The sequence below is a fragment of the Molossus molossus genome, unplaced genomic scaffold (genome assembly GCF_014108415.1).
Source record: "Molossus molossus isolate mMolMol1 unplaced genomic scaffold, mMolMol1.p scaffold_m16_p_10, whole genome shotgun sequence".
Lineage (NCBI taxonomy): Eukaryota > Metazoa > Chordata > Mammalia > Chiroptera > Molossidae > Molossus > Molossus molossus.
Genome location: NW_023425345.1, coordinates 57,341,900 through 57,358,049, shown reverse-complemented (window position 1 = coordinate 57,358,049; position 16,150 = coordinate 57,341,900). Strand labels below are relative to the sequence as shown.

The 16,150-nt window shown below is 38.5% G+C and overlaps 1 protein-coding gene across 3 annotated transcripts in view; it reads left to right on the top strand.

Annotated features, from left to right (window-relative positions):
- Window positions 1-2,031: 2,031 nt before the first annotated feature.
- The window catches only part of ZDHHC17 (zinc finger DHHC-type palmitoyltransferase 17), a 101,557-nt gene continuing 87,438 nt past the window's right edge, over window positions 2,032-16,150 (top strand). Inside the window, exon 1 of one of the 3 annotated variants that reach the window (XM_036250796.1) lies at window positions 2,032-2,726. In XM_036250796.1, the coding sequence (XP_036106689.1) occupies window positions 2,634-2,726 (93 nt within the window). In that variant the 5' untranslated portion in view covers window positions 2,032-2,633. Of the gene's footprint in view, window positions 2,727-5,898; window positions 5,918-16,150 lie in introns of those variants that run through there. The other 2 variants (XM_036250797.1, XM_036250799.1) reach the window with 2 other exon arrangements.

Here is a 16,150-nt window from a genome sequence, read left to right as displayed (position 1 = left end):
GAACACGGCAGAGGTTGTGGGTCAAAAGGCAAAGAGTGAAACTTAGTGGCATTGGCTGGCATGGCCACACCTTGAATTATTCTCAATGTCACCGGCAAAGTTCTTGAACCCTCCTCAAGATAGAAACAAGAGAAGAGGCAAAACAGATTCAGAAGAAGAGGTTTACTGAAAACAAGGTGGAGGGAAAGGAGAAAGGGAAGGATCTTGCTGCATTAAGGGAGCACATACTAATAAGGAATATGGCTCCAGGAACTGCTGCCAGGTCTGACTTATATAGAACCGGGCTCTTCACACAGGCGCGGAGTGGAGCTCTTTGGGGAGTGCCTGAAGAGAAACTTTAAACTTGTCTAGGAGAGGCTTAAAAAAAATCACCGAAGAGCATTCCCATCCCTTTAAGAGAGGCTCAGCCTGTCTCGCCAAGGAGTAGTAAAATGATGGAAAGCTTGTGCTTAACAAGAGCAATTTGCTCCCATATACAGAATTAGGGAGGCCCTGGGCACTTGTCTGTTTTCTAGATAAACACAAATCTAGATTTTAAGGTAAAATCTCCTGATTTACTAATTTATGGTATCTACTTAAAATATATTTGGAAAACTACCACGTGGACCAAATGAAACATTTTTGCTAAGTGAATTTGGCCCTTCCTCCTTCCATTTAGGACCTCTGTGAAACTAGGATCACTGGGAAAGATAAACATCTTTGTTTTTTGAAATCTACTCATAATGCCCCTGCCCCAGTAATCCTAATATACGGGCACCCATGAAACATTCTTTCCTGTTCTCCATGACTAGATTCTTCACTCTTCTATAATTCAATACCTTCTTTGCCCCATCTCCCAACTTTTCCACTGTTTCCTTTCTTCACTCCCTTCTTCTCTCTATCCCCAGTAAATGCATGGTGTAAGGATAAATAGGGGCAAGATGTAATTTGAATTGCTTAAATGAAAATAACTTCTGTTCACGTTAAAATGCATCTGAAAGCAGTTTGGAGCTCCGAAGGCAGAGACTCTAATTCTGTCTAGTTCTGCAGGCTGGGTGAAAGAGTCCAAACCAAAGTTCTTGATTTGGGCCAGGATAAAAAGAATGAAAATCAGCTCTGGCTGAAATGAGAAAAAGCAGCAGTAACAGGAGGACAGACGCAGATAAAGCCAGCTGCGAGGTTTACAGAGAACCTTGATTTTCCCACTGGCATGCAGCGACTGTAAAATGCCTTATCTTCTTTTAGTAATATTGCTCCCTTATGAACGACATCCAGGCCCACTTTGCTATTTTTACTCATTACTGGGCTACCCAGTCACTAAATGGCCCTCTCCTCGCGATAGCATCCAATCCCCGGTTAATCCCTGTTTTTCCTAATGCCGCCTCAAAAACAGCATCCAATCCAGAACTGATCCCTGCTCTCCCCAGACCCTCCCGTCTCCTTTGGCGGGAACCTAAACCTTACAAAAGACGCTTCAGCCTCCTTCCTTTTCCAGTGATATCCACGCGTCCCCTGGAGGGCCCTTCCTCCCGATTCACAAATAAATCTGACACTAGTGGATTGCAGACTTCTTCCTGGTTTTGGCGGATTTGACTTCAACACCAGGCAGGTTAGTACCAGGATCTCTGATAGGTCATATCTCATGATCTCTGCTAAATCTTCCTCTGGGCAGTTTAGATTTACACTTTTTAATAGCTAAAACCAAAAATGAATGCTTTCTATAATTGTCCCATCACTACATTTCCAGGAAGAAATCCCCACCCCATACGGCCCTAATATCCGTTTAAAAGTGGCTTTAACCATTTCATCTGGTTCCCTGTCCAGCGAACTAAACACTTCAGTCCGGCCTTTCTGGGTTACACTAAAATGTAACAGAAGGGTGTGTGGGGGCCTTGAGGACGTACAGTTTTTAAGTGGTTACTGTTCACTCAAGACCGAGGAGGACGGGTTGGGATCAATCTTAAAAGGCTTCTCTAGGAGGAAGCCCCAAGCATTATTGATGTTTTCACGGGCGCCCCCCCCCCCCCCGCCAAAGTGGGGGCATACATTTCAGGGCTACTTTTATTGAGTGTGGAGGAACAGGGTGCGTCTTTTGTCTTCACAGCGATGCACGTCTGGATTCAAGCGAGGTCCCCAAACCTTGGCGGCGGGTGATGGTCCCGCCCCGGGTGTCTGAGAAGGGGTCGCGGGGCGGGACCGGGGGCTTGTGGGCATGGCCCACCGAGGCTGCCTGGGGCCCCGACCAGGCTCCGCGGCTCCCGGGTCCGTGCGCGCGCTCCCGCGCCGCAGCCGGCTTTCCCACGTTACTGACTCGGTCGCTGTCCGGGTGCCTACGCGCGGCGACCAGAGGCGCACATCTGCCGGGGGCCCGCGGCCCGCCCCCGAGGAGCGGAGCCCACGCCCAGAGCCTCCCTCCGCCAGCCCGGCGCAGTGCAGCAGAGCGCGCTCTCGCTCGGGGCCGGCCCGGCTCGCGCGCTCGCGCGCACGCGCGCAGGGACCCGCGCCCTCCGAGAGGGAGGGGGTAGAGGGGGCGTCCGGGGGGCAGGGGAAGGAGAGGGCGGCGTTGGCGTCGCCTCCGGCCGGGCTCGCGCTCGCCCTCCCGCACGCCCTCCGCCTCACCCGAGCCCCGCGAGGGTGAAACGCTTTCTCCCGGCATGCAGCGGGAGGAGGGATTTAACACCAAGATGGCGGACGGCCCGGATGAGTACGATACCGAAGCGGGCTGCGTGCCTCTTCTCCACCCAGAGGTGAGGAGCCGCGCCGAGCGCATCCCTCGCCCTAAGGCCTCCGGACATTTCTCCCCCGGACTCGCGGAGGGCGGTGGCCTACGTGTGTGGGAGAGTGGAACGTGCCGAAGTTTGGGAGGGCGGGGAGGCAAATCCAGGCCCGAGCGCAGCTGCGAGCGGATAACGGGGGAGGAGATAGCGGGGCGGGCCGGCCGGGGCGGGCTCTGGGACGCAGGCTGGCTGTGCCGGGAGGACCGAGGTGGAGATGGTGACGGTTGTGCCCTGGGGCCGCGCTGCTCGCGGGTGCAAGCCGGCGGGGGCCTGGTGCTGGCTTGGAACCGCGCCTGAAGCCCCTCGTCGTGCCCCAAGCTTCTCTGGGGGAGGAGGAAGCGCATCTGGTTCTGATTTCTTCTTTTCCTTCCCCCTGGTGAATGACGCTGTCAATTCCTCCCATGTAGCTCACTGTGGGGGAGGACAGGGTAAGAACACAGTTTCTTGGGTAAAGAAATGCCCTTCCACGTTATTCCTTAAGCAGCACCTCAGGCATCTTGTGTCGGATGTCCTATTTCAGCGTTTGTCCTTAAGCGAGGAAAAAGGGAGGTCAAAACTTTTGGAAACAGACCCACTCTCACATTAGCTTGTCAAAGTACCGTTTTTGTTTTTGTTTGTTTTGGAGCCAGGGGAGGACAGTGCAACACGTTACCCATCACAACATGAATCTCTTCCCATGTAAGTAAACAGTGCCCCCGCTCCAGGATCAGGCACATTCTGTACTTGCTTACCTCTTAGTGTATAGCTGAACCAGTGCTAGTTCAGGCCTGGAAGCAGTTCTTGATGCATTCTTGTTTTTAATGATCTATAGCGATGTGTGGATGGGCAGCGGCAAAGCTTCCTGAAGAACCCCTGTAGTTTTTATGAGACTAAAGGATGAAGATAATCTTTGTGTTGTAGTAAGGTGAACAAACATAGAAGTCTGTACCTGGCCACGTTGGTTCTCTTTATTTCTGGATTTTTATTTGTAGCATGCTTATATTATTTAGTAAAACGTCAGTAAAGACAAGCACTTATCCATGTACTATAAGAATATTCAGCTACGGTCTTATTCTTTACTTTGATTAATTGAAAAGAGATGGGAGACAGTTCCTTAGGAATATACCTGGGTCAGTCTCAATAGAAAAGGCTACTCTGCATTTCTGATAAATAGGACTGGACAGTAAAACTAAACGTTTTGTTGGGTTCTTTTTTTTAAACCAAAGTGGTACGTACTATTTTCAGAACTGGGATTGGAGATATCTCTCTTTTAGTTCACACTCAAGGCCCTGAAAATATGTCAAGAAGTATAGACAAAGTAGATTTAAGATGATGCATTGAAAATGTTGCCAAGGAATATTTCTACTCATTTATTCCTGTGAAACTATTTCAGATACTTAAATGTTGATTATATGTGTATTTTAACATACTGTTCCTTCTTCATAAACCTTTGCTTTGTGAAATACTACATTGTTTGGTACTTCAAGAATAATTATAACTGGTAACAAGTCCAGAGATTGCTTGATATAATGGAATGACCTGTAGGCTTGAAGTTTAGAGACCAATCTTCAGGTTGGCATTTAATAGAATATTACTAGAACGTTTACTTCCTCATCGTTGAAAGTGAAAGTTTGAAACACCAATCAAAAAGACTATATGTACCCCTATGTTCATAGCAGCACTATTTACAATTGCTAAGATCTGGAAACAGCCCAGGTGTACATCAGTAGATGTGTGGATAAAAAAGCTGTGGTACATACACACAATGAAGTACTATGCTGCTGTAAGAAAGATCTCTTATCCTTTGAGACGACATGGAGGGACCTGGAGAGCATTATGCTAAGCGAAATAAGCCAATCAGAGAAAGGCAAATACCACATGATCTCACTTATTTGTGGAATATAATGAACAAAATAAGCTGATGAATAAAATAGACCCAGAGACATAGAAAGGAGTACAGTTCAGACTGACAGACCTCAGAGAAGGAGGGCGGGGGTGGGGGGTGAGGATGGATGAGATAAACCAAAGAACTTATATGTATGTAATTGTAACCAATGGACATAGACAACAGTGCAGGGGGGTGGGGGTGCGGGATGGGAAGGAGAGTGTCTATGGGGGAAAGAGGAGAAACATCTGTAACAAAAATAAATTAATAAAAATTGAAAAAAAGTGAAAGTTTGTATAAATGATATCTACTATTCCTTTTCACCCAACACTCAGGGCCTAATTAGTTTAGATGCTTTGGGTCTTAAGCTTTTAACTACAGGGCTGAGGTCTTTCTGCAGTTTTTCTGTGGTTAGTGTTGCATCCACACCTGGTGCAGACTTGGTATAGTTCTGCTTTCTTGCAGTGCGTTCTCGGACAAGCTACTTCACTGAGTTCTAGCTTCATTATTTATATTAATGGGATGAAATAATAATTACTAATAAGCTACTGTATTAATGATATAATGTCTTTTTTATTGTAAAATAAGCAGTGTTTTCGGTCTCCCTTGGAAAGAAATTCATTCTCTGTCTTGGTGAGCAAATGAAACAATAATACTTTTAGCCCCTTTAGGTAGATTTGGGTTCCAATTCTGGATTTATAGTAATTAGCTAAGTGATCTGAGACAAATTCTTAATCACTTAAAGCCTCAGTTCATCAAAAAGTGGAGATGTTGCCTATCTAGTTTACTTGGCTGTAAAGGATTAGGTGAGCCTGTATGTTGAGGTTCAAAAACGGGCACATTGTAGGTACTCAGTTGTTACCTCTTTTCCTGTACCAGAAATAGGAGGGAGTATTAAACATTTAATTTGGTTTTGGTGAATGGTTTAGAAGTTTGTGTGTATTTTAACTTAGTGGAATAGGTCTTTGCAGGAACAAGTTTTATATTACTGTTCATCTTCTATTTTAACACTGTGTTACAAAAATAATTTCTCACTAAATATTTGTTGAATAGATGAGCTGTTTGTAGGTTAAAAAATTAACCATTCCTTAGATCTGTTAGTATGCAAACTGCTCACTGTTAAAACCTTTCTTAGGGTATTATGTAATTAGATGAACAATGAGCCCTTTTTAGAGGTATTTGCTGTGAGAGAACTTTTTAAATTAAATAATCCACTTGTTTAGTCAGTCATTCAAATGTTCGTTTATCTTGTTTGTGTCAGGCACTGTATTGGACTCTTGAGACTGGGATTTTTGTGGTAAGTTCACTGAGAGGCAGTACAGGATACTGATTTAAAGCCAAGGTTTTGGTTACAAACTGAGAATCTAGGTTCTGCCACTTACTATCATCATGGTCAAATTACATTTTCTGCATTTTAAAAATTGGGTTCATAGTATCTACCTCTTAGAGTCATTATGAGTATAAAATAGAATAATGTGTATAGAGCAGTCAGCAGAGACCTAGGCATATAGGCTGCCAATCAAATCTAACCTACTAAAGGTCTTGACATATAGTAAATACTGGTGCTATTAACTTTGTTTTGATGAAATAGGTGATTATTCATTTTATCATAATGGAGGAAATTGGAGGCTTTGAGGAAATTAGAGGCTTTGGGAAAAAAATGAACTAATCCCAGCTCTGACTTTAGGTTAGTGGACATGTAACTACTCTTATTTTTTCTGCTTTTAAAATGAAGAGTCTGGACTAGATGATCTCTCATTTCCTCAAATTCTGATCTGGTGTTCTGATTGTATGTTGTGAGTTTTCAATATTAATAGGCTTGATCATATGTTTACTAGATGCTTAGTTCTGTGCTAGGTTATATGGGTGAAAATAAAACAAATAGGGCAGCCCTGGCCGGTTTGGCTCAGCGGTTAGAGCGTCGGCCTGCGGTCCGGAGAGACCCGGGTTCGGTTCCCGCTAAGGGCACGTACCTCGGTTGCAGTTTGTCCCCGGCCCTGGTTGGTCGTGCGGGTGGCAGCCACTCGATGTGTCCCTTTCACATCGATGTTTCTCTCTCTCTCTCTCTCCCTCCTGCTCTATCTGAACAAAGAATGAAAAAGTGTCCTCGGGTGAGGATAAAATAAAATAAAACAAATAGGGTAGCTTCTGCTTTTCAGAAGTTAATGATTTTGTTGGGAAGATATATGCGTATGAAACACCAGATTCCAAATACGTGCCGAATTGAGTAGTGTAGTCCATAAGCAATGTCAAATTCCTGTCATCTAGAATGGTTAGAAAAAAGACTTGAGCAGAGAGATAGAGACCATATGTTGGTCCAGGTTCATCTGACTTGCTACAAGTCTTCCATTTCACCTATTAGTACATCCTTAGTAAGTCAACCCAGCTCTTTCCTAGAATGAGGCCACAATACTCTCTTCTGCCAGAGTATTATACAGGGATTCTCTGTTTCAGCAAGATCTGACTCAGAGCTTTAAAATGGATTGCCTACATTATCTAGAGCTTTCATCTCTTGCTCAATTCATTTCTCCCCCAATTTCAAAATTTCTCTAATTGCCTTGTCTCTAGTTTCTCATTTTTAATGGTTACATTTTTTTGTTTCACATTAATTTTGTTCATATTCATGTCTCTTTTTGTGTATGTTTAAAATATTAAACTGAAGTACTACTAATCTCTTTGTCTTCACAGATTTTATAAAATCTATTATTTGAAACTTTTCTTCAATAAAAGTGATTTTGCTTTTTTCCATTACTATTTTTTTTTGCCTTATTGTATAGTTAGAGATATACATATGTACACATACATAAATTAACTCATTTGCTTTCAGAAAACAGATATAAAATTACTATGAAAATTGTTTTTCTCCTTTTAGGTTACTGGTATACTCTTTCCCTTTAAAACTTATCTTTCTGGCAATCTTTAGGATCTCATGCCTTTTTTTATTCAAAAATGTCATAGGTCATACAATTATAACTTAGATTTATAAATATTATACTTTAAGCATAGTAACCATTGAGTCAATATATATAAAATGAAAATGCAACTAATTTTCTTGGATTGTGGCAAAGCCAAAGTTGAAAATTACTGACCTATAGAACCAAAAAATTATGTTTAGTTACAGGAAATACCATTTTACTGTGTTGATTTCTTTGTTTTATTTTGCTCACTATTTTTATGTAATTTGAGAGAATTATCCCACAGCCCACTTTGTTAAGAGTGGGCTGTGGAGTGGGTAGATTTATAAGAGCAGATAGATTAAAAGTGTGAGTGTTGATGTTTGGCTGCTTGAGTTCAGATCCTGGTTTTGCCACTTACTAGCTATCATCCTGGGCAAATTACTGAACTGTGTCTCAGTTTTCCAGACTAAAATGTAGATATAGCACCCACCTCATGAAGTGGTTATTAAGATTAAATGGGATAATGTATACAAGTTTTGTGTCTGGCATTTAGTGACACTACAAATAGTAGCTGTTAATGTTGTGGTAAGAAGTTAGTATATCTCAAACAATAGTAGTATTGCATTTATTAGATATGGAGGCAAATGCCTAAGCAGGTAAGATAATTAAAATTGATTGGGGATTGAGGAGAGGATGGGCAGAGGACTCTTTATCATAAGCCTTTTTGCATTATTTTCTTAAAGATGTGTGCTATGATTTGATAAGTAATTATTGAGCATCTAAGTATGGTCTTGGTGCTTTGCTAGGCCACAAAATAATGAGGAATACAAAATAGAGTATTGCAAAGTCACAGAAGATTAACTGTAGTCCTACAGACCCCTCAGGATAGATGAAGGTGAGTGTGTGTATATGTGTGTGTACACAAGCACAGATTTTTGAAAAAATTAAAAATGTGTGTGGACCTCCTTTCTTCCAGAGAGTATCTGAAGGGTATGTTAATACGGATCGTTAGGGTTAGTTAGCCAGTGAAGGGGTCTTGATGTAGTGTGTTTTCAATAGAAGCCTCAACAGTTACATAATCCAAAAAGGTATTATTTTAGTATCAAGGTTATATCCAATTCTTTCAAAGCATCATCTAATTCTATTATTATTTTATTATTAGATCGTATTAGAGATGGGTAATTCAAGAATAAAATATCAACTATTTTAAACTTTTGAGTTTGAAAACTTGATTCAGGGCAATATTATATTTATAAAATATGCAGGTAAAATTTTCACCCAATGTAACGATTATCCAATTATCAGACAATATCTTCTATTAAAAACAACTTAAAATACAGCTACAGGCAGCTAATTTGAAAGTGTAGTGGAACTTCAGTCTTCTGTAAAGGAGATATTGTGAAGAACTTAATTTCCTGAGTTGTAGGAGGTCAAGCAGTATTGTTAGGTTTTGTTTCAAACATTGAAAATTTGTAAAATGAATTACTTCATTTTCTAGGGATAATACATGCTAAATATGAAAGACTCTTTCTTTGAGAAATCAGAATATTATAGTGTCTTGGGCTCATCTCTTTTGTTGTCAATGAATATTGTTGAGGAAATGGAGACAATAGGGCTAAATGAACCTGAAGGTTTTTTTGTGTGTGTGTATGTTAGGTAGCTTGTATTTTTTATCAGTTTTATACTAAAAAAAAAGTGAAAACTAGTAACTACTGATTGAGATGTTACTGTAATATACCCTTGTTCAGTTTTTAAAAATAACTTTCTGATTATGAACATTTGTTAATTTATGTAGGACTTAATGAGGGATGACCAAAACTATCTTTATTCTCATGAAAAAAATAAATGAAATAAACCCTTCTGTGAAGTGAAGACCAAAGTTGCTTGTGTTAGAATCTTCAGGTTGCAAATGTCACTAACCCTTTTAAAACTAATTTGGGCAAAAAAAAAAAAAAAGGAATTCACTGGCTCATATAATCCAAATTTAGGATTGCAGAGGTGCAATTAAGCTCTGAGCTGAAAGTATCACCAAGACTCTATTTTGTAGCTCTCCTCATCTCTGCCTTTCAGCTTCATTTTCTCCTAGTGTAGAGCAGCTTCTTCTGTGTACAGCACTTGTTTTCCTGTCATACATCTCAAATCTCAACTAACCATTAGAGAGGGTCTGCATATCTTCCTTTATTCCACATTGGAAAGTAGCATGGGATTATCCTGATTTAGGTCATGTGCCCATCCATCTCTATGACCATGGGATAGGTCACTGTAATTGGCAAAGATCTCTTGGTTGGAGTTGGGGAAGGAACAATTTCTTTTAAAAAGAAATGCTAGCAGGAAAACTGTTTCTGTCCTCTATACTCTTAGTATAAAGAATTGTTTTAATTACATTGAACTTACTCTTAACACTAAATATTCTGGTTGGGCTACTGAATAGCATTCTATATGAATAATCTAGACCAGGGGTTAGAAAACTCTTTCTGTAAAGGTGGGATAGTAAATATTTTATTTCTTTTTTTAAATTAAATATATTTTAATTGACTTTTTTAGAGAGAAAGGAATGGGGAGAGAGAAAAACATCAATTGGCCAACTCCTGCATGCCCCTACTGGGGATTGAGTTTGCAATTTGGGCATGTGCCCTGACCAGGAATCTAACCGGGACCTTTCAGTCTATGGGACGATGCTCAGTCCACGGAGACATACCCGCTAGGCCGGTTAGTAAATATTTTCAAGTTTGTGGGCCATACAGTCTCTGTAACAGCTACTCAACTCTGTGGTGGTTGCATAAAAGTAGCCATAGACAATAGGGAAATGAATGGGTGTGCTGTGTTCCAATAAAACTTTACGTATAAAATCAGGTGGTGGGCCAGGTTTGAACTGGGCTGTATTTGCCAGTTCCTGATCTAGACAATACCTGGAAACTCCCAGGAAATTTATATTAAAATATGTGGTATTTCAGTGCATTAAATCCCATGAATTGCTGGTGTGCTCTAACTTCATGCAAACTAGATTTGTGTGGGAGATGGGTTGGGTAAAGTACGTGTGTGTGTGTGTGTGTGTGTGTGTGTGTGTTTAAGAATCTTAGAATGTTGTTAGAATTCACATGCTTCCATGCTCACAGTTTCTAAAATTTAGTATGTGGGGTTGTGGTATGTATATTTTGAAAAAGTTCCAGAGTTGACTCTGATATACACTCCCACACTTGAGCTGGCCCCTCACTTTTTGATACAAACTTGAAATGTAGGAAAACATTTTTTTATAGGAGGAGGAAGGAAGCTAATTTGACATTTAATGTATGAGGCATTGTACTGTGCGCTTCTCGTGTTATCTCCACAATCTGATAGATAATAATAGTAATTGGTAACTAACACTTATCAAATTATAACTCTGAGCTAGGCACTATCCTAAACAGTTTTGCGTATATGTTCATTCATCTAATTCTTACATCTTTGTAGTATCTGTTTTATAGATGAGGATATTGAGGCATAGAGAGGATAAGTTGCTGATAAGTGGCAAAACTGAATTTGAATCCAGGTTTAAACAGCTTAAATCCAGTTGCCTCTTTTTTCTAGCACAGCACAGTGTGATAGTGATGCTAATGGTTATAGAGTTGACTGAATATTATTTGCCAGGCACTGGCTAGCTGTGGTTGCAAATGTCCTCATTTGCTTTAAACATTTTTTTTTTAAATTAAAAAACACTTTTTTAAAGGCTATATTTTAGAGTAGTTTTAGGTTCATATCAAAATTTAGCAGAAAGTATAGAGAATTCCCATTTACCTGCCACAATTCATCAACTTTGACAAATGTACCACTCTGGTGAAGGACATTGATAGTGGGGGAGGTGGTTTGATTTTGAGCTAATAAATTAACCTTTTGGTGTGTCGGTTTTATCTGGAAAATGGGGATAATAATAGCACCTACCTCTTTTCTTATGAAGTTAAAAGAGTTAATAAACCATATTTTGTAGACTTTCACATGTATATATTTTAATATCTCTGAAAATGGTGTCTCTTGCTTTTGGCCAAGTGGAAGTAGTGATGTTTTAGCAATATAATAACCAGCTTACTTTGCTTATACATCTCCTTTTACTATATCTAAAGAGTGATATGTGATAAAAACCTGTTTAAATAAGTTTACAAGAGATCTTTCAGTTAATATAAATAAAACTTCTGTGTGATAAGAAAGCATTGTATATAGTTCAGTTGGCAGTGTTTTCTTTCTCTATGGTACATACAATAATGGTGCATCTTACAATCAATAGCATCTTTGCTTCTATGGAATCTTGTCTCTAAATAAAGTTTAGAACAGTACTTGGCATACAGAGTTAGCTATTATTTGTTTTATAATCTTTTCTTTCTTTCTGCAGTTCAAGATTATAGGAGTGCCTTGGAGATTTTATCTCCCTTCACTGTAATTATAAATATGTATTAATCTCCATTTATAATTCTATAACTGTAATGAAAAACTAGACATTAATTTTTAAAGAAATTTTGCTTTCTAATTGAACACCCAATGTAAATATCCAGGATCTTCCAATTATTTAAGAAGTTAATTAACTTGATTTCAGAAGTAACCATCATTTAAGCTTTTTTCCTTATTTGTCTCCTTTTTTCCCCCTGCGAATAATTTGAATGTACTGAATCCAAAGAAAAGGCCACATTTTGGGGGCTGGGGGGGAGGGTTGACAAACTAGAATCTAGCACTGTAACATAGCAGACCAAATGAAAACTTAAATTTTCTGAATGTTATTGTAACATTTGATTTATTCTATATTGTTGAATAGTATATGAATTTTTACAGTTTCAGAAATTTAAATTCCATCATAGGTTTTTGGCTTTATAGAAAAGTGACACATGATTGTTTAAAATGTAAATAGTACAGAAGGGTATGTAGTAAAATGTAAAAGCACATATAAATGTATATTTTATATACATGCTTATATACACTTATTTCCTTGTTTTTGTTATATGAATGGTATCATGCAATATGTTATAAAATTTGCAATTTTTCTGAATGTACTTTGGACATAGTTCCATCTTAGCATATAATGATATTTCCCAGTTTTTATAATGTTTAATAAACACTATAAATATTGCCTTTTCCAGAAAATAGCCACCAATGACATATGGCTATTTAAATTTAAATTAATTAAAATAAATAAAGTAAAAAATTCAGGTTTTCAATCATATTGATAATATTTTAGGTGTTTATTAGCCATTTGTGGCTAGAGACTACTGTTTTAGATATAGAATATGTTCATAATTACAGAAAGTTCTATTGTTTAGCACTAGTCTGGACAGTTTTTTAGTAATTTGTATGTCTTTAAAAATAGTTTTTTTGCCCTGGCTGGATTTGCTCAGTGGTTATAGCGTTGGCCGGCAGACCAGAGAGACCAAAGTTCAGTTTCTGCTAAGGGCACGCACCTCGGTTGCGGTTTGCTCCTGGCCCTGGTTGGGGTTGTGTGGGTGGCAACCAGTCGATGTATCCCTCTCACATCGATGTTTCTCTCTCCCTTCTTCTCTCCCTCCTGTTCTGTCTGAAGATAAATGCAAAAATGTTCTCAGGTGAAACTTTTAAAAAAATTTTATTTCATAGCTATTTTTTATTAAGGCATTTTATTTATTATAAATTACATGAATTTTAAATGTGTAAGTTGATAATTTTTCTTTGAACTTTTTATTTTGAGATAATTTTAGATTCACATGTAATTGTAAGAAAAAATTCAGAGAGATTCTGAGTACCCTTTACCCAGGTTCCCCCAATGGTAACACTTGGCAACATTAATTATAGTATAATATCACAACCAGGAGATTAATATCAAATTAAAGATATGAACATTTTACAAGATCAAACTTCATATATTGCCATTGTATACCCACTATAATCATGTTTCCCTTGTATAACATAGTAATCTAAATTTTATAATTTTAAGAGTGTTATTTAAATGGAATCATGTCGTGTGTAATCTAATGGGGTTGGCTTATTTCATTCTGCAAAATTCTCTGGATATTCATCCAGGTTGTAGCGTGTATCAGTAGTTCATTCCTTTTTATTACTGTGTAGTATATCAATGTATCACAGTTTATTTAACCATTTATTAATTGAAGGACATCTGGGTTGTTTCTAGTTTTGGTTATTATAAATAAAGCTGTTTTAACCATTTGTATACAAGTCTTTGTGTAAACATAAATATTTATTTCCCTGGCATAAATAGCCAAGAATGCAATTATTGGGTCACATGTAGTTACATGTTAATGTTTTTAAGAAATTTTCAAGCTGTTTTCCAGAGTGGCTGTACATTTTACATTCCAACCAGGAGTGATATGAGTGATCTGATTTCTCTGTATCCTCACCAACCTTTGGTGTTGTCACTTTTTAATTTGACCTGCTTTAACGAGTATGTGATGATAACTCAGTGTGGTATTAATTTGCATTTTCTAATGGCTAATGATGCTATTATTTCATGTGCTTATTTGCCATCTGTATATCCTCTTGGGTGAAATGTCTCTTTGTGTCTGTTTTAGTTTGCTAGGGCTGCCAAAATAAAGTACCACAGACTGGGTGGCTTAAATATGGACATTTTTTTCTTATAGTTCTGGAGGCTAGGAGTCCAACCGAGATCAAAGTATTGCCAAGTTTGGTTTCTTTTGAGGTTCCACTCTTTGGCTTACAGATGGCCTCCCTATTGCTGTGTTCTCACATGGTTTTTCCTTCTGTGTCCAGATTTTCTCTTCCTTTAAGGACACCACTCCCACGTTCCATCTTGATGGCCTCTTTTTAACTTAACCCCCTCTTCAAAGGGCCAAGCTGCAGATACAGTCACATTTGGAGGTACTGGGAGTTAGATCTTCAGCATAGGGATTATGGGAGATAATTTTTCAATTGATTATTTTATTTGTTGAGTTTTTTTCCTAAGTAAGGAGAGATTTAATTTGAAATGATTATTGCAAGGGAGTAAAGAACTATGGCAAAAGGAAGAGGGGAAGCTTTTGCAATGGAAGAATGCTCTGATCATAGTTATTTATATGTCTCAAGTATTGAGCAGAAAGAGTTTTTTCCTTCATTGGGAGGAGTAAACAAGGTTAGAAAGAACTGGGTGTGAGGAAGTGGGATGACCAGGAGTGGCATGATAGGACAGTAGGCCAGAGAATATTTTACCCTGAAGCCAGGCTATTTTCAGGAGTGGCAGTTAAGGATAGGTTGTGTGCTGGTTTTACTGTTGAGTTTTGAGAGTTTGTTTTGTTTTATTTTTATCCCAGACACTGTTCTTTGTTGTGGTTTGCAGATATTTTCTCCAAGTCTGTAGCTTGTCTTTTCATCCTCATAACAAGGTTCTTCTCAGATCATAAGTTTAAATTTTCATGAAGTCCAGTTTATATTTATGGATTGTGTTTTTTGTGTCAAGTCATATTTCTTTGCCAAAATTCCAAAGATTCTCCCCCTGCCTTTTTTTTTTTTTTTTTTTTTTTTTTAAACAGTTTCTTGTTTTCCACGTAACATTTAAGTTCAAGGTCAATTTTGAGGATTTGTGTGTGTGTAAAGTGTCAGAATTAGGGCGATATGTTTTGTTTATTTATTTGCCTCTAAGGTGTTCAACTGCTCCAACATAATTTGTTGAAAAGCTTATTTTTCCTCCATTGAATTGCTTTTACATTATTGTCAAAAACCAATTGAGCATATTGTATGTTTTTATTTCTGGGTTCTGTTTTTTGTTTGTTTGATCTGTCTGTATCTCTCAGCCAATACTATACAGTCTTGATTACTGTAGCTATATAATTGGTCTTGAAATCAAGTAGATTGCTTCTTCCTTCTTTATTAATCTTTTCTACAATTATTTTAGCTCTTTTAGTTGCCTCATGTAAATTTTAGAATAACCTTGTTTATATCTACCAAAAATCTTGCTGAAATTTTGATAAGAATTTTATTAAACTCGCATATCAATGTGGGGAGAATGGAAATCTTTACCATGTTGTCTTCCGATCCATGAGTATAGTATGTGTCTACTTAGATCTTGGATTTCCTTTATCAGTGTGTTGTGGTTTTCAGCATAAAAGTACTATATGTATTTAGTTACACTAATTTCTATTCTCTCATGCCCACTTAAGGCATCTCTTCAGCAGTTCTCTACTCATACTCCTACATCATTGGTTTGGGGGTCTACCAAATCATTTCTGCTAGCGATCATTTCTTTCATGCCAAAAAACAAAAACAAAGTTGTATTTTTCTTTGACTCCACTTCTCTTCCCTATTTCTTGCTCTACTTTATAACAGAACTCCTTAAAAGAGTTGCCTGTACTTGGTGTTCCCAATTCTTTTTCTTCCATCTTTAATCAGTTTCATTCTCGTACATGCCCCCACTTTATCAAAGTAACGCAGTATGTATATTGTTAAATTCAGTGATCTACCTATGGTCCTTAGCCTTGTTGTCTTTTCAACAACATTAATATAATTGATCTCTCCTAGATATATTTCTTCACTTTGCTACAGGGAATCGCAGGTCAAGACGAGATATAATTTGGTACCCATTAGATTCCCAAGTTAAGAAGCTTGGTAAATCTAAGTATGGTAAAAGGAAAACCTGTGCATTACTAGTGAGAGTGTAAGTTGGTACTACCACCTCAGAAAGTAGTTTAATG